Genomic DNA, 19,240 nt, shown 5'->3' on the forward strand with positions numbered 1-19,240 from the left:
ACGAGGAGGGGAAGACAGACAACTACAATAAAACAAACCTCAGGAAATATTTATGAAGCTTAAAAGATTGTGTTATAGTAGAGCAGAAGACAAACATTTGAAAAGGTGAGCCGTGGACAGTTAGACAAGTAGTAGATTTAAGGGAAGGTTTTGTTATAAAACTGGAATTGTTGCCCTCAGCATTCAGAGTTACAATTAACCTTTTCCCCTTAGCAAAACTTGAGTGATAAGTGTTACTCCAGAAAAATTAAGAACTTAATAAAAACAGAATGGGAACTTGTTCTGCTAGATCACATTAGAAGGAAGAGAGAAGTTTGGAAGAAGTGAAGTAGGACAGCAGATGCAGAATGCAGGGAACACTGCCATGTTACCGTACTGTGGCACTAAGAGGATGAGTGTCTTTATGCAAAGTTGGTTCTTGTGATCACTGAGTGGGGGAGGGGGGGGAATGGGGGAGAATAAATGATGCATTTGGAAAGATTTGCAAGCTAAAAGAATAGACCTCTCCCTCAAACAGTCTACCAAAAAGCAATCCTGCACTCTTGATGCTATAGCAGGGAAATGAGCACTTTGGACCGGGAATATTATTAGCAGAGAGCTAACGTGATTTCATAGCTAAGTGTCGGGCTGCATAATTCAGGAATGGCAAAGGAGAGTAAAAAAAAAAGCAGAATGATTCAGATTGAGAGAAAAAAAAACATTTGCACAGCAACCCCTCTAAATAAACAAAGAGCAGTGGATGGTATGTGTGTGATAGGAAGTTTTAATGACAGGCTAAAGAGTGATTGAAGGCTGAGTAAAGTATAGACTCCTCCCCCAAATAGTGAAGAAGACAAAAGAAGTTGAGACCCCCTCTAGGTAGCCAGGAACAGTGACATGTTAAATGCATTCAATGTTAAATTTGTTAAAGTTTAGGTTTACATAGAGAACATTATATTTCTCATTGTTCTAGGCTTTCCAAAACATAGGGAAATGAAAAAAGGAAATGAAAGGTATTGAGTAATCTAAACATTTTTGGTTTCTGGCCACTGAACTTACTAAAGTAGGATGCATTAACTTCCCAGAGACTATGCAAATACTAAAATTCAGCACAAACCGTGTACTCTTGTTACTAATGTGTGGTTGTTTTGTTTAAAAAGGTTAACAACAAAATAAAGACTATTTTTCAAAGTTAATTCCTGCTTACACCAGCAGCTCTGGACACTAATCGCACCACTGGAAAATACTCAACTGCCAAGTGAAGTTCTTCAGAGCTTCTGCTGGCACTTTGGCAAGGTGACATTTTTAGGAGCAGTCTACTTTGTTATAAAAAGGAAACACTCTAAAGTTAAGTCAAATTAGCAGTTTTAGAACTGGAAGTTTCTAACAAAACTTCACCTCTGTTCTAATTAATGTTTCTATTTGTTTACATTTTTTTTTACATTATGCCAACAAAGCACACTGAGGACCTTAAAATCACAGGGTATGATTTACTGCATTCAAAATGCTAGAAACAAACCAATGCTCTTTTAAAATAGGGGAGTGAAGATAATCAAGCTTGTAAAGACAAGCCTTGAAAGATCATAGAATCATAGAACACTAGAACTGGAAGGGATGTCAAGAGGTTATCAAGTCCAGCCCCTTGCCCTCACGACAGGATCCAGTACCATCTAGAACCCTCCCAGATAGATGGCTATCTAGCCTGCTCTTAAATATCTTCAGAGATGGAGATTCCACAACCTCCCTTCGCAACTTATTCCAGTGTTTAACCACTCTGTCAGTTAGGAAGTTTTTCCTAACATCCAACCTAAACCTCCTTTGCTGTAATTTAAGCCCACTGCTTCTTGCCTTATCAGAGGCCAAGGAGAACAATTTTTCTCCTTCCTCCTTGTAACTCTCTTTTAGATACCTGAAGACTGCTGTCATGTCCCCTCTCATGTCTTCTCCTTTCCAAACTAAACAAGCCCGATTCTTTCAGTCTTCCTTCATAGGTAATATTCTCTAGACCTTTAATCATTTTTGTTGCTCTTCTCTGGACCTTCTCCAATGTCTCCACAGCTTTCTTGAAAAGTGGTGCCCAGAACTGGACACAATACACCAACTGAGGCCTAATCACAGGGTAGAGTAGAGCAGAAGAATTACTTCTTTTGTCTCGCTCACAACACTCCTGTTAATGCATCCAAGAATCATGTTTGCTTTTTTTGCAACAGCATCACACTGTTGACTCATATTTAGCTGGTGGTCCACCATGACCCCTAGATCCCTTTCTGCGTCAGGACTCCTTCCTAGACGGTCATTTCCCATTCTGTATGTGTGAAACCGAATGTTCCTTCCTAAGTGGAGTACTTTGCATTTGTCCTTATTAAACTTCTTCCTGTTTACCGCAAATCGTTTCTCCAGTTTGTCCAGATCATTTAGAATTATGACCCTATCCTCCAAAGCAGTTGCAACCCCTCCCCACTTCGTATCATCTGCAAACTTAATAAGCGTACTCTATGCCAATATTTAAAAATTAATGAAGATATTGAACAGAACTGGTCCGAAAACAGACCCCTGCAGAATCCCAATTGTTATGCCCTTCCAGCAGGATTGTGAACTGTTAACCTTTTTCAGGGTAGTTATCCAGCCAGTCATGCACCCACCTTATATTAGCCCCATCTAAGTTGTATTTGCCTAATTTATTGCTAAGATGATCATGTGAGACTGTATCAAATGCCTTACTGAAGTCTAGGTAAACCACATCCACCGCTTTTCCCTTATCTAGAAGACTTGTTTTCCTATCAAAGAAAGCTATCAGATTGGTTTGATATGATTTGTTCTTACAAATCCACGTTGGCTGTTTCCTATCACCTTATTATCTTCCAGGTATTTGCAGGTGAATTCCTTAATTACTTGCTCCATTATCTTTGCTTGCAAAGAAGTTAAACGGACAGGTCTGTAGTTTCCTGGGTTGTTCTTATTTCCCTTTTTATAGATGGGCACTATATTTGCCCTTTTCCAGTCTTCTGGAATCTCTCCCATCTCCCATGATTTTTCAAAGATGATAGCTAAAAGCTCAGATACCTCGTCTATCAGCTCCTTGAGTATTCTAGGATGCATTTAATCAGGTATCCTACTCATGGCCTTATTTGTTCTTAACTGTAAATTCCTTAGGGCAGGGACAGTGTTCTGTTTACAGAGTACCCAATAAACCTATGACATTGATTAAATCAGTATTTCTTGAATGTGACCACCACGGCTTTTCTTGTGGCTGCAGCCCTATGGGCAGTGATGGGAAAGCAGAGACCTGTCCACTGGGACCACCAGCTGTGATCGGGCTCTGCTCCTCACCCCCAGAGACACAGAATTTGGAGGTGCAGGCACCCAGTGAGTTCCCTACTTCAGGCCTCAGGTGATGGGTGACAGGCTCAAGTCTTGGGACTTTGGAGTTAACTCCCTGGTTGAATAGTGGCAGATCTGGCCTTGAGTTCATCACCCGCAGAGCTCCTTCATCCCTGATTCCCACTGACTCCATGCCCACCTCCCCACTCCGGGCTTGCTAGGGCTGAGTAAGTCTGTTGTGGAAAGAGATATTTGTATGTTTGTTAATATCACTTTTCACAGACAATGTCTAGCAAGTATTAAAAAAAACAGGCAAAGAAAGCAGAAGAAATGACAAGGGGGGGGGAGGGGGAGGACAAGAATGTGCAAAGCACCTTACTGGACTTAAACACAGCACAAAGAAAAGCAACAACCGTACATTATTTTTTACTGAGTCTTTAAAAAAATCCTACATAAATTACAATGATTTGGGCATGTATATGTGTATATTGCTTTGTTTTTCCTAATGTGAATTAAGTATTTAAGAAGAAAAACAAACCTGTCAGAGTGGCCACCAGCAAGAGTTGGTGGCTGCACTGTAGTTGTGATCTCATTAGCATATTTTCTGCCGTTTCTTTTCGCGCAAAAAGAAGCAGTGCGGATAGGGTTTTTTCCCTGCAAAAACCTAGTTTGTGCAAGATTCTTATGCCTGCCCCGGACAGGCATAAGGATCTTGCACAAAGTGGGTTTTTGCGCCAAAAAAAATAATGTCCACACTGCTTCTCTTTGCGCAAAAAGAAACGGCAGAAAATATGCTAATGAGATCTCAACTTACGTTAATGAGTCCCTCATAAGCATATTTTCTGCCAGAAGAACTGACAGTGTGGACAAAGGTTGTGAGGCCACAAAAAAATTTGTTGAGAACACCTCTGGATTTAAAAGTTAATTTCTGCATTAACAATTACAATTTATATCATAAGTGTCTCATTGATGTTGAGCTTCAAAAGAGAGCGTGCAGTGTTTATTATAATTTTTAAGAAAATCAACTCAGTGCCACTCAGCAATGAATGATAAAAGCATGTCCAAATGTGTACTTTATGCATCTTTACCTGTCAGACAGTTTTTAGCTATTGCTTTCCTGCTGACTGAATCTGAGAACCAAGTGATATTCTCATAAGATATAAATAGGAACACAGGAAATGCCACAAATGGATGAAGCCAGTGATCTATCAAGTGTGGTATCTTTTCTACAATAGTGGGAAGAGAAGGATACTAGAAACTTGGCCACAGACAATTATGACAGGGCTACTCAATATGTGGCCCGTGGGTGGGAGACAAAACAAAAAAGGAGTCAATATGATGGTCTTCTGTTGATGTGCGTTTTAGTAGTTAAATTCCTGGACTGTCATTGCTCATTTAAAGTGCTGCCATATGGGTGACAATCAGGTAAATATTGCCTTTTATTAACATCAGCAGAACTGACTTAAATGGGGCCTGCACGTTGTGTAGTCTTGCCTTAATCTTTGTATTCATGCCCATCAGTGTGAAAGTAGCTATTTACACACACACACACACACACACACACACACACACTTGCACGTATATGCAACTACACTTAAGACGTGTCCCTCGGCAGGTGCTGTGAGTTTCCTTGTGGCCCCTGGAGCTTCCAAAGTTGAGTAGCCCTGAGTTATGGGATAACCCAACCCACAAAGTATTTGCCAAATGCCCACCATTTGTTAGGGGCTGATTTTTGCCCTGAAGCACAACACAAAATAGCATTAAGGCTCAGAACAAGAGAACTAGAGTTGTGCTAATCAATCAATGCAGCAGTATGCTCAGCTACCAGAAGCATCTATGTCTGCAATTACATCCAGAACAGAAATGAATTTAAAATAACCCAAGTTTTCACTTGTACAACTATGCCATAAGAATGAACAGGTTAAAAATATTCAGTCTGAAAGTCACACATAAGAGAGCCATTTATTAGTGTTTCTTTAAAAAACTGCAGTCAGTAATTTACCTAGCTAGCTTACCTTATACATTTGCACTGTCATGACAAACACTTACCTTGAAAAGGTTCAGGTTTTATTTCTTGTGGCTTTATAACAGGCTGGTAGAGCTTCTGCATATACAAAAATAAATTCAAAATATTTTTCACTCAAATATTTTCTAAAGTAGAATCTTAATCTTTTTTATACAGTACCTAGCATAATCAGTTATGATTATAATAAAAAAGGGTTAGCGGGATTGGTGCTCTGCATCTAATACAGAAAACAGTTATTTAAATACACAATGCCTCTATATTAAGCTTCATTTTTCCAAACCCTAATCTTGGTTATTACTGCAAGGTTTCTAGCTGAAGCAGAGACATTTTGGGAGAAGCACTGCCATCTGCTTCATGATTTATGACACAGAATTGCAGAGGAACTCTTGGGGATTCATTCATGGATACTAGACAAACTTGAAACAGAGGGACCATTTATATAAAAAGCTATTAATATGGCCCATTGGTATCAGTTTCTGCTGTTCTATTTTTGCAGATATTTGTTTATGAATAAGAACTTTCTCCTGCACAACCCAGGTTCTCCCGCTGTTTGATCCTGCTATGAATCTTGTGATCGGAGATCAAGTAGTTGTAGCAAATTTGAATGAACAGTACAGATTCAGCATTATGATATCACTTCAGGTGGAATGAGGAGTAAAGATAGCCTAGGAGAGGACAAACTTATTTCAATACCAACATCTTCAACAGTTAGAAAATATTTTTAGCTTTTAAATCAAAAGGGAAAGGTGAATAACATTTATATTCAAGTCTGACCAGGCCAGCTCTAGGTTTTTTGCTGCCCCAAGCAAAAACATTTTTGGCCCCTCCCTTTTGTCTGGGGAGGTTGCGCACGCAAATGCAGTTTGTGCAGCTTGCTGGGGGTGCGCGCGCAAATGCAGCTTGTGAAGTTTCCTGGGGGGTGGGAGGTGTGCTCCGGGAGAGTCCAAACCCTGGGGCATTTTCATCTCCTAGGAGAGCGCCAGGGACTCCCCATGAGAGGACAATGGGAGGGTAGGTTCATCCATAGCAAGTCAGTTAAGACTTCCAAAGCATGCAGTTCACATCACCTAGTGCTGGAGTCCTGGTCCCACTCCTCACTTTGCAAAGGGATTTTATTATTACAAGCTTTATAATCAGATTCCAACCCCAACACATAAGCTTTCCAACTCTTGGTGTCCATGGATAAGAATCAGCTTAACTATACAATGAGACAGTTTAAAGGGATTAAGAGAACTTTTGTTTCGACTCCCCAGCTCAACTGTCCAGAACAAGACAGGCACCAGACAACAAAACCCCACTAGCCTAGGACCTATTCCATGAGCGCAGCTCTGTGCTTTCTCCTTCAGGGATGGACCAAACAGCTTTGATTTAAATCTTTAATTTTAATCACGATTTAAACCGGCAAGCAGAAAACCTTGGTTTAAATGAGCAATTAATCATTTAATTTATACTTTTAAAATATTTTCCTAAAGGATGGTTGAGTCTTATTAATTAGCAACCTTTAAAACATGTTGATTTACAACTAAATATAACCTTTTTGCCAAATTTGGTACTTTTATTTACTAACCAGGAGAATACACCCAGTATAGCTACCGACTAAATAAATGCCCAAATAATTGTGTAATTTACATGTAATCAGATTTTTAATTTTTACATTTTTAGTCTATTTCAAATGGAGTATAATAGGAACATTTAGGAGATATTATTTGCTAAGTGGTGGCTACTTTTTTTAAAACATAGGATTTGCACCTACTTCTGTCTGGATGGAAATTCAATTTAAAATAAACAAAACCAGCATTTAATTTTTGTATGAAAAAAAAGTACATTAAATGTGAAGGACACAACAAAAAAGTATCCAAACACATTTTGCATCTAAAATTCATTTATTAAACAAAGGAAATATCCTTAGAGAATTTAACAGATTTAATCTAGTCATCATGTTCTTTAAGACGTTAGAACGCTCTCATAACCAATTTTTTACTGAGAGAAAAGGAAAACAAGTTTTTCTGCTTCGTCAACTCTCGGTTTTGCAACAGTGAATGAACTAATCATTGAATTGAACCAGCTGAATAAACCGAAGTGATAAAAACATTCTCTCTTCACCTGCAGAAGAAGCTACTGATGATGTAAACACTGGTTCTTGGTGCTACACAGCAACTTACACTAAAGAACTGGTAGAATTTCTTTAAAAGTTGACAGGAGACATGTTATGAAGTAATTTTAAAAATTAAATAGAAGTTATTTAAATAGGTTATGATAAATTTAGGCCATAACAATTTTTAATTTTATTTTAAAGGTATATTATTTAAAACAAAGTCTATTTAAATGGGATCACAATTACAATTTTAATAAAGCTCTCCAGCCCCAGACAGGAAGGGACTTGGGGACTCTGGCACTGGGAACACCAGAGTTCTCCTTGCTGAGCCAAAGGGAGAGGGAGAATCACCTGGTTCCCAGGCAGGGGTGAGGTGGTCAGGACACAGCACAAGGGGGCTGGGTTCACGGTGGGGCAGGGAGAGAAGGGTTCAGAGCCCCGAGAGTGGGGTGGTGGTCGGGGAATGTATAGAGGGCCAGACAGGAGATGGGGATCCAGGTGGGCGGCAGGGAGCGGAGAAGAGGAGACAGGGTCCTAGCAGGGTTGCAGTGGGCCAGGAGGTGGGGTGCAGGGTTGCTGGGCAGAGGCCAAGCCGGGGGAGGAGAAGAGAGGGAGGAGGGTTGCATGACAGTGGGCAGAAGCACACAGGCGGGGGGGAGGGGGCGACAGCTGGACAAGGGGGGGGTTCACAGGCAGGGAAGTTGTGGGGGATAGAACACAGTCAGGGGCTGGCCGGCAAGGGGGGTACACAGGCAGGGGAGGAGGCCACGGGCAGGAGGTGGGGGAGGGCGCACAAGAGAAAGGGTGGCCAGTGGGGGGAGGAAGGGCCCACATGGGTGAGTGGGGGGGGCCACACTCACTCCAAGGTGAGGAAGAGGCCACTGGGCTCAGCAGCAGCCGTGGCCGCCCCTTGCCGCCCTCCAGGAAGCACCCCAGCAAGGACTCAGGGTTGCCCGCGCAGAGCTCCCGGGGCCAGATGCAGGCTCCGAGCAGCCGGGCATGGGGCTCCCAATTCGGGGCAGCCTCCGTGGGGCTCCTCGCCTGCTCCTTCTCAGGCCGGAATGCCGCCCCTGGCAACGTATCACCCCAAGCACCTGCTTGTTTTGCTGGTGCCTAGAGCCGGTCCCGAGTCTGACCCATAAAATATTTTCTCCGCCACAAGTCACTTCTTAAAATTGTGAGCAGACCAGGATAAGAGAGTCACTTCTTGCTGCCATTAGTCACTGGCGGAACAAAATTCTTATGGCTCTCATGCTTTGTTAACAAGTCTGGAAATATGGAAGACAACAATTCCAACTGAGGGAAGTATGCGACTTGTGCTGCTCAAGCATTATTTAATGGATTTTCTTGAAGAGCCTTAATTGAGGCAGCCTCACACCGGCAGCTGTGCAGAGCAGGTGTAGCTATTTTACTTAAACGGGAGTGATTTGTGGAGAAAAGTGTAAGTCAGTTATGGTCACAGGCTATTAAATGAAGCCATTGCCTCAAGAGACATACACTAAGACAGTAGTGATAGTGGGAAACCTGTTGTGCTGTCCATGAAGACTTCTTACAGCCGAAGACAAAGAAAAATAAACTACTGCTAAAATGTATAGTGATGACACATTTTAAGAATTTAGTCATTCTTGGTGAAAAATTTAAGGAAATAAATTTACAGACAGTAAACAGAATAATCTCATTAACATAATTGCAAAATCTTAAGGGGCCATCAGTAACACAAGAGAAGTATCTTTAAAAATATTACTTTAGGACCAACATAAGCTTAATTAATGTTCTCTGTTTTTTGTAATAGCATCTTTTCAGATAACAAGCAAAGCTAGCAGTCTTGCTGCATATCTCTGCAAAGATTTAATAATAGAGTGCAATAAGGTCTTATTACTAAGACTTCATCTTTACAAAGGGAAAAATCAAGATATTTACCAACATTTCTTGCTCTGCTTTCATAGTTTTGATGAGATGTACCATTATCTTTATGGGACACTGCTTACGCTTCGTAGCGGTCTCTACTATAATTTCATCAAACTGATCTTCAAGGATTTTTATGTCAGAACCTAAATGCACACGAAAAACAAGGTGACATAACATGCAGAGTTATTTTAACAGTGCCTTTTAAAAATACTAAAATTATTTCAGGAAAGCAAAGAAAAATAAAGCAAAACGTTGGTCACTCTGTCTCTCTAACAGCAGGCCTTAGAATTTTTCATGGCAATTAGCTCCTACTGTTATCCCATTTCAGAGTAGCTGACTTAACAAGCATTATTATTTGTATTGGAACAGTGCTTATAGAGATCCCAGTCAGGAATCAGGCTCCACTGTGCAAGGCACTGTAGAAATGTAAGGAAAAGTTGATCTCTATCTCAAACTGCTTACAAATCAAGTACATTTAGTAAACTACAGAGTGTGGGACTAGGTTTGTGTTACATGTTTTTGGACAAGTTAGCATCAGTCTGTCTAAATAACAAAAAGTGAGCCTAGAGCCTACATGAGGGATGCTCCATCCTCTCAAATGTACACAACACAGCAAAGCCATACTGGACATGTAAAGCTCTTATAACATACAGATTGATTGGCAGACAGCATGACTTGGGACTGACCAAAAAGAAGTGCTTTCTAGAATTCTAAAACCAAAAGTCAGATGAATATTTATAACTGCACGTAGACCAGGTCCCCATACGTAATACTAATTTCCTGGATGCCTTGAATCAGTCTGAGAAGCACCAGATTTTTGAGAGCATTGGTTGCTGTTAAGAGCTGGGCAACACATGTTTTAGTTATGTACTGGTATAACTTGTTCAGTTAGAGATGGGATTTCATTCCAAAGTATTTATAGCGAGGTAACCTCTAATTACTCCCTTTTGCAAGTAAACTATACCCATATAAGCTCCTTGATACCACGATAACTGCATCCACACAAGAGGGATTGTTCTGCTATAATTATACTAGTATAGTTAACACAGTACAATTTTTGTAAGTAGACAAGTTCGAAGACTACAGGTTGGTCTGGCAACATCCCTGGTCCTTGCAGTGTCCCGTGGAGGGCTGGTGGCTGAGGAGTCCTGCAGCAGGGCTGCCTCCCAGCGAGGGTAGGGGGAGCAGAAGACAGCGGGGCTGCCCAGCAAGCTAGAGCTCAGCAACGGGGCTGCCGCACAGCAGAAACACTACCCAGCAAGACCGGGAAGCAGTGGAGTTGCCCGGCAGCAGGGCTGCCAGGCAGCACAACCAGGAGCCTGGCAACCTCGCTACCACCCAGCAGCACAGCTATGTGGCAGGACTAGGAGGCAGCAGGGATACTCAAGGCTGGGAGCCCGACTGGGGCACTGCCTGATGGCGAGGCTGCCTGGCAGCAGGGCTAGGCACCCAGGAATGGGGGCTTCCCAGCAGCGTCACAAAGAACCCAGCAGCCCCGCTGCAGCTTGGTGGAGCTGCCTGGTGAGGCCAGGAGGCAGTGGCGCTGCCCAGTGAGACTGAAGCCCAAGCGGGGGTGCTGCCCAGTGGTACAGCTGGACCTCAGCAGAGGGACTGCCATGCAAGGCTAGGAGCCTGTGCAAGAAGCGGCGGAGCTGCCATGGTGAAGCCAAGAACTCTGCACTGAGGGGCCACTGGCAGGGGGAAGCCAGCTGGGAGGCTGGCAGTGAGGCCATGACTGGGAGGGGGAGGGGACTGATGGCAAGGGGGGCGCAGAAATGACCTTCCCTCATCCAGGACCAACCAGGTCCCAAGGATGCTGGACCAGTGAGATTCAACCTGTATTTCTCATGAAAGAAACTGTTCCTTGCAATAAAGATAGTATATTTTGGAGCAACTAGCTGTTAGAAGCGACTACTGATCCAAAGCCCATTAAGCTAAATAGAAAAACTCCCATGAACTTCAGTGGGCACTCAATAGGCTTGACAAATATTTTGCCAGATCTTCTAAACCAGGGCAACCTTTTCAAAACAAAGAGTCAAACTACATCAAAATTCAGAACATGTGGGCAACAAAGAGCCCATATAAGAATGCCCATTTGCATGACTTAAAATATACAACTTAATATTATTGATAATTGACAATGATTAGTAATAGCATAAATGAAACATTGTACTCACAGACTATTTAATGGAGATTCCAGTGTTGCATCATTTTGCACATTTCTTTGAAGTTTACATGGTAACTGGTCAAATCCAGCTTCATGTGCACTTTCAGGCTATCTTTTGTCAATCTTATGGCAGGGGCTAGGAATGTGGGGTGCAAGAGTCTGGGCTGGGTGTATGTAGGACTCAGGGCAGGGAGTTTGGGTATGTGATGAACTGACACCACAGGGTTTGGGTGTGTGGGGGGGAGGGTTAGTAGTGTTATGACGCTACAGCCAGATGCGGGCTGGGTACCAATTGGGGACTCACTGGCCAAGCTTCATTTTAAATAAAGTAAAATATTATGTCTAACACAAAAGGTTTCAACACAGTCTTTGTTACAGCAGGGGTGAGGAACCTTTTTGGGTTGGGGGCCATTGACCCACAGAAAAAAATCAGTCAGGGACCACAGAAATGAGAAGAAAAAAAAAAACCTCTCCAAAAATCCCCAACCCTCACTGCTGTGGACCCCAACTGAAACACCTCATTTCCCTGGTGTTCCATCCCCATGGTGGGGAGAGGGACTAGGAGGACTGCAGTTCAAGGCCATAGGCCAGATTTACTCTTCTGGGGTTCCAGCGTTAGTGGATTTTGTGGGCCACCTGAGGCTCTGTGGTGGGGCCAGAAATGAGGAGTTAAGTGTGTGGGATAGGGCTGCCAGTGAATGGGATAGCGATGGGGGTGCAGGAGGGTGTGAGGGTGCGAAGTCTCAGAGGGAGCTAAGGTGTGGGAGCAGACTGGGAGTAGTGTGTCTGGCTGGAGGGAGAGGAGTAGGAGCAAGGGAGGCTGGAGGAGCAAGATGGGGGTAGATAGGGTATCTGGCCAGGGAGAAGGTGCAGGAGCAGGCTGGGAGTGCAGGGTCTTGGCAAGGGAGGGATTGTGTGAGAGGATTGGGGGTGCAGGATCTGGGGGAGCACTTGTTTTCACACTGCATGCCACTCCTAGGCACCAGAGGCTTTCCCCGCTGTTCCAATGGGAGCAGCAGGGAAAGCTCCACAAAGTGTGTCTGCACACTTGTTTCCCCCAGCTGGGGGAGGGGAGCAACAGTACACAGCCTCTTCTAGCTCTGGTTGCTTTCCCATAAGACAGATCTGGCAGGGAGGCTACAGGCTTCCCCCTCATCCCCCAGCAGGAAGCCAGTGCTGGTGCTCCAATTTTGCAGAGGGCCATGAGACTGGAGCGGAGGGGCTCAGCTTAAGCTGCGAAAGAGCCAAATATGGCTTGCTGACACGTATTCTAAAACGTTATTGCTTTGATATCTGTGGTAGCTCTTTCAAACATGTATTCAGCCTGAAGACACATGCTAGACTTCAAACAAACTTTGCACTCCTTGAAAGTTATTGCAAGGTGTGCCATTACCGTGACTCAGAACAAAGGCTGGCTATTTTCCAGACAATGTTTTTCTTGCAACAGTAATGGATGCTGTTCTTGACTACATGTAAAAGAATTTAAGGGGAAAAAGGGTGATAATCCTGATATGAGTCATATTTTTCAATGCATATTTTATCTCCATACTTATATACACACTCCAGTTGATCTTTCTGTAATACTTTTAAGAATTTATTCTTTAAAAATCTGTGTATCAGACAAAATATGAAAGGCATTTTTCCTTTGGTCGGAAAGGGAGGGGACAAGTTTTACATGAGTAGTGTTCACAATATTAGTGTTCTATAATAAGTTCTTATCTTCTCAAATCTGGCAATTAAACTTGACAATTTTTAAAGCCAAATACTATGAGATTTGTCTGAGACTCCAACAAACTTTAACTAGCTGTCTATGTTATTTTATGTCATAGCTATCATTACATACTAGAGCTAAACAGAGGGAAATGGAGTTAGGGTAGCAGATATAACCCTGTATTCTAAAATGAATGTGATCCAAAAGCTGAGCACATTTAAAAGTAAGGAAAGATGGGTATTCAGCGCCTTCTACTGGTCAATCTATGCATTACCAAAAACAGGACTATGAAGCACCTTAAAGTGCTACATAGTCCTGTTTTTTGTTTCAGCTAGACTAGACTAACACAGCTACATTTCTATTACTATTCTATATGCATTACCAGTGGATCTGGAAGAAATGCCAATGGGTAAAACAACAGAGCTGGGTGGGAAATTCTTTTCTCATCCCATAAAAAAAAATATGAAAATTTCAAAATATTTTCTGTTCTGCACTGGGACAAAATCCAGATCTTTCCAAAATTATTCATAAAATAACTAATACTCCCACCACTTTGGGCAAGTGTCCTGACCACCAGAATGACAATTATTTGGGGTAGTAGAAGAATTCCACTCTCACTATTTCCTACTGGAATTGCTCTACTTTGGCTATATAATCAGTTTTCTCTGGTTCAATAAATATGTAATTATTTATGCAATGTGGAAAAGCTCTAAATGTGAGCCTGAAGTTTTCATGTGAGAGCGCAAACTAGGGATTTTAGATATTGTGTAAGTGAATAGTCAAGTAACCACATGAAATTTTAGTGGTTACACAACTATTCAGTAGTCTCCAGGAAGGGGCAGCAGCCAGTGTGCCCTGGAGAGCCACCACCAACCCTCTATTAGAGGCAGCAGTGCAGGGTGGCAGGCGGGAGCTCATCTGCCAGGGGAGCCAGTCTAAAAACCAGCTCTTGGCATAGACCGCCGGCCTGCCACACTGCTGCTTCTGATGCAACCCAGCCTTTTAGGCACCCGAACGCGCTGTGAGCAGAGGCTGGTCTGTGGCAGTGGCTCCTAAACAAGGGGGGTCTGAGCTCTTTGGGAACAGAGGCTGGTTCACAAGGAACTCAGATCCTCCTGTGGACAGGGGCTGCTACTGTGGTCCAGCCTCTGTCTGCTGTAAGCCCAGCTACCACAGACAGAGGCTGCTTTGCAGCAGCCTGCCTTGCCTTCCCCCCATACTGCTGCTGGGCACCAAAGAGTTGGTGTTGGGGGAACCAGCTTTTAAGCCAGCTCTCACCTTTCCCCTCTCATAGCCTCTGTTGGAGGCACTGGGGGGCAGGGGAGCAGGCAGGTCTGCGGACAAGCACATGTGGGGAGCCTGCATAAAAGCTGGCTCTCTGTATGTATCAGCTCCAGCCTGGCCCCCTGGTGGGCATGGGATCAGGTGCTCATAGAAAGACTAATAAGCCAGCTCCTCACAGGCATTGGCTGTGGCTCGCCCCCACTGCTGCCTCAGATACGGGGAAGGGGGAAGTGTGTGTATTAGACAGGATTAATCTATAAGGCCAGGTTTATCGGTTCATCCTGTAGTTGACTACACATTGACATCCCTAGAGCAAACCACCACTGTTGTATTTTAAACTTGTTTTCCCAGAAAGATAAGTGGGTTTCTTACCCACACAAATCACAAGATTCATTAAGATTGTAACAGATTTTGCACTATTTTAATGAAAGTCAATATTTTGCATTTTCAAATGAATATTTCTCCTAGAAATATATTATTACTTGCAAACTTAAATGCACACTTGAGTATTTCTGGCCTGTTTCCACTTATATTCCAATAAGAAACAAGTGTCTACATTAGCTCAAAATGATCCAAAGTCGGTTCATGTGAATCTTCTCTAGCTACTGTAGCGGGCTCACTCACTTTCTGAATGGCTTCTTCTCTCAGAGTGACTTGTGGGGAAGTAACCAGCTGCTCCGACGCCAATGCACCCCCTTTGGGTGAGGTGTACTCTTCTGGGCACTGCCCTCTGGCAGTGACCACTCTGGTCTTGGTCTGTTCCCCCTTCTGGGGGTGTGTCTGTTCTTCCTCTGCTCCTCCTTCAGAGTCCTCTCTACTCCCTAGGACCCCCAGTTCTTTTCCTACTCTGCCTGCCCAGTTGCCTCCTGCAACCCTGCCTTGCAGACTTATGGCCTGGAGCTTCCCTGGCTCAAACTCCCCAAGCCTACCACAGCTGCCTCCTTGCAACCCAGCCTTTTAGGGCTGCTTCCTTGCAACCCCCTAAGGCCTCAGGTAGCCTGGGTTTGCTAGGCCGAAGCCTCTCTCACTGCAGACAGACAGGCAGGTCTGGTTCCTCTCCTCCAGGAGCTCCTCTATACAGCCTCCAGTTGGGCCCTCTGTTAGCTGCCTCAGCTGGGCTTCCTCCTGACTCCAGGTCTCAGCCCCTTAAAGGGCCAGTACAGGGCAACACCCTGCCACACCACCTACTGAGAATTTTCAGAATTTTTAAATGCAAACTTTTTTTTAAAAAAATTGAAGTCTTTCACAAAGAGAAATGTTTACTTACACATTTGTGTGTGTGTGTAAGTAATCCAATAAAAAGGGATCAACATAGAAACGAAAATATCCTTCCATAAAGAAAGTTTCAAAGATGATGAAAACTTGATAAATGCTAGTTTTACAATGATCTAAGTTAAGACTCTCTAAAGCAGAATCCATATTCTCCAGTTCAAACATTCTGCCAAGAAGTATTGATTCTAGAGTATTTCCTCAGACAACTCTTCAGCTGGAGTTTGAGCTGTTCAGCAGCTTAGGAAACTCTTCCTTCACATTTAAGTCCATACCTATGTTTTCAATTTTACTCAACTGAGGGCAACAGTTGTATGTGAGGAAGAATACCTGACACTCATTAGCAAGCAAACTCATTGTTTTCTCTGCACACTACAGGGTACTAAAAATCCCCATTATTACAAATTAGAAGACATTAAAAGCGGGAATGGCAAAATAAATGTTCCCATCTATAAATGAAGCAATATTAATATACATACTCTTATGTCTCTGGATATAAGTCCAGGTTGCCTGTTCCTGTGATGTAAACACACTTGTCTCAAACCAGTTCTTGTGAGATATCACCAAACAACCATCAAGATATTAGGAAATAGTACTGTAATTTTCTATACTATTATTTTTGCTATTTTAGGATGTGCAAGGAACTTAGCGTGTTGATCTCTGGCTGGTGGTTTTACAGTGGTGAAACTTTCATTAGTATTTCCAATGTTTGCAAAACTATGATAGGTTTTCTGTCACTATTTCTTTTCTGACTGTCATTGTGAGGGAGTTGCTTCATAGGCTGTGGTGTTTTTTTTTATAACAATTGCAAAGTTTAAAAAAGGTTATATGGAATTTACTAGGAAGATCATTAGTTCCATATTTTTAAAAAAATCTGGTTTCTTTCCCATTAAAGCTATAAAAATAACATTAGTACTCATTTATCCTATTCAATTTAAATATTTTGTTTCTTTTCCAGTAATTTTTACTAAAAGTGACTGGGATTGTAATAAGTGAATGCGTAAAATAATGCTTATATTTTCAAACAAACATCTTATTTTGTAAATATTATAAACCCTTTTGTTATGAACCTTTCTGCAGGATAATTACTCTGGACATTGGTTATACAACCCTATACTTCTTTACCTTGAAATATAGTTTACCTATGCTATTTATAAATCACCCATCACCTCAATAACTAAGTATCCAACAAAACTGTGAAACAGTAAGTGTTCAGATCAAATTTTCTTTCCTCCACTCCATTTGTTTCAAGGTCACAGGGATACACACATCTCCCACCTCCCTCCCCCACTTGCTGCCTCTGATACATATGGGGACTGTTTTAGGGGTAAAGATGCACCTAACTCATTAATCTAAACACATGTAAGCTTGGATTCAGTCTGGTCTTTTCCCTCACCATTACTGATATATTAGCAGCATCAACAACATGAGAACAATTGCTTGGGTAATACATGAAGAGCTTAGAATAAAACGAAGATAGTTAAAAACCAAACACACACCATTCTGAAGCTCAACTTGATCTGAAGTTTCCTGCCATGGCTGTCCATTAATGGTAACATTCTCTTGAACAGCTGTTTCAAAGTTCTGTAGAAAATTCACAATAATAAAAATACTTGAAGTATTATGCTTACTACCTTCTCAAAAGAATGTAATTCAGCTTACAACTGAATTTCAAGAACTTGTTCAGCATTTTCATTCAGGCAAGGATTCTATTAATGTTCCCTGGAGTTATTTTTCTGTGTGACACGTATGATCATAGAATACTAGAACTGGAAGGGACCTTGAGAGGTCAGCAAGTCCAGTCACTTGCATCCAGTCACTCTGTGCTATCTCTAGAGGAGGGCCTGATCTTCCCAAGAGCAGCTGTACAAAGGAAGGACAACTCCTGTCCTTCCCAGAATGGCCAGGATAGCAACTACGAGCAGCAGAGGAAACCAAATTTCAAAGTGGAGGGTTAATTTCACAATCTGTGATACATTCTTTACATCTGTGAAATTAGTAGGAAATAGTAGTAGTGTACGGAAGGATGGGTCTACACTATCACTTAAGTCAACCTAACTTATGTTGCCCAGGGGTGTAAATCCCACTCCCCAACTGATGCAAGTTACAACACCTAAGCATTGTTCATACTGGTACTATATTGATGGAATACAGTCTTTCACTGACAGAGCTTCCATCACTTACTGAGGAGCAGTAATTATGCTGATTAAAGAGTGCTATCCTGTCAGCACAGAGCATTTTCACCAGATGTGCTACAGTGGTATACCTGTCCTGAGAGACAGAAGTTAAATGTTGTGCTTTATTTGGCACAGGTAAGGCCTCAGCTGGATTACTATGTCCAATTCTGGGTTCCACACTTTAGGAAAGATGTGGACAAACTGAAGAGCATTCAGAGGAGAGCAACAAAAATGATAAAAGGTTAAAAACCCTTATGTTTAGTCCTAAGAAAAGATCAGGTTCTTAGTAAGTTTTCAAATAAGTCAAGGGCAATTGTAAAGATGACTGAGAACAATTTTTCTCTGTATCCATTCATTGCAGACCAAAAAGTAATAGCTTTAATCTGCAGAATGGCAGATTTAGCTTACATGGGAGAGAAAGTTTTTTTTAACTACAGGGATAGTTAAACTCTGAAAAAAAGTTCCAAGAAAGGCTGTGGACGCCACATCATTGCAGGCTCATAAAAATATGTTGGACAGCACCGTGCCAGGGATGGTCTGGGGCACGGATAGTCAATAATTGAAGTGTGGGCCAAACCTGGACTGCAAGGGATCCCACCATTAACAAAAATCACGAGCACCACTAATGTTGATTTTTCTTATTATCGTCTCTGGAATCTCGACCCTGACTACACACTGACCAAGACATTTGGGCCTTGACATAAGATAACTGACTCCAACTGGTCTAGGGTATAGCAGGCCCTGGACCAATGGCTGCTGGAGATCCCTTCCAGCCCTACGATCCCATGGCAGCTCTCACCAACTCCAGCCCCCAGGAAGGAGGAGCCGGCCAAGAAACACGTTTAACTGCGGAGATGGGGCTGTTCCTTGGCCACCTCGGGGATGGCTGAAGCCTGGGCCGCACGAGGGCACCTGCAGCCCCGGGTCGGGAGGGACTGGTCTCTACGCCCGGAGAATGGGCCCTGCATCCCCCTCCCGGCGGGCGCAGCTAGCGACTCCCGCGCTCCTCCGCGGCGGCACTTACCCACCGCGCGTCGCCCAGCGCCCGCTCCCGCCTCTCGGCCGCGAGCCCGCCGAGCTGCCCCTCGGCCAGCGCCCGCACGTAGGGGGCGCACAGCTCCAGCACCTCTCCCACCCGGCGCTTCGAGCAGCAGCGGACGCGCGACTCCCGCGGGGCCGAGCAGGGCGGCGGCAGCGCCGGAGCTTCCCCCCCCACCGCCATCGCCCCCGGCTGGGCCGCGCTTGCCGCCATTTCCCGCTTTCACAAACGGCCGTCACCGGAAGCGGAACCCGCCCGAGCCGC

At 43.3% G+C, this 19,240-nt stretch overlaps 1 protein-coding gene across 2 annotated transcripts in view; it reads right to left on the reverse strand.

Moving 5' to 3' along the window:
* Positions 1-19,189, reverse strand: part of NSL1 (NSL1 component of MIS12 kinetochore complex) — a 30,527-nt gene extending 11,338 nt beyond the window's left edge. For both annotated transcript variants that reach the window (XM_075925166.2, XM_075925167.2), the window contains exons 1-4: positions 18,962-19,189; positions 17,260-17,344; positions 9,342-9,472; positions 5,350-5,404 (exon numbers count right to left, since the gene is read on the reverse strand). In XM_075925166.2, the coding sequence (XP_075781281.2) occupies positions 5,350-5,404; positions 9,342-9,472; positions 17,260-17,344; positions 18,962-19,189 (499 nt within the window). The remainder of the gene's footprint in view (positions 1-5,349; positions 5,405-9,341; positions 9,473-17,259; positions 17,345-18,961) is intronic.
* Between the last annotated feature and the right edge of the window lie 51 nt (positions 19,190-19,240).

The sequence above is a fragment of the Pelodiscus sinensis genome, chromosome 3, assembly GCF_052426305.1.
Source record: "Pelodiscus sinensis isolate ZL-2025 chromosome 3, ASM5242630v1, whole genome shotgun sequence".
In the NCBI taxonomy this organism is placed as follows: Eukaryota; Metazoa; Chordata; order Testudines; family Trionychidae; genus Pelodiscus; species Pelodiscus sinensis.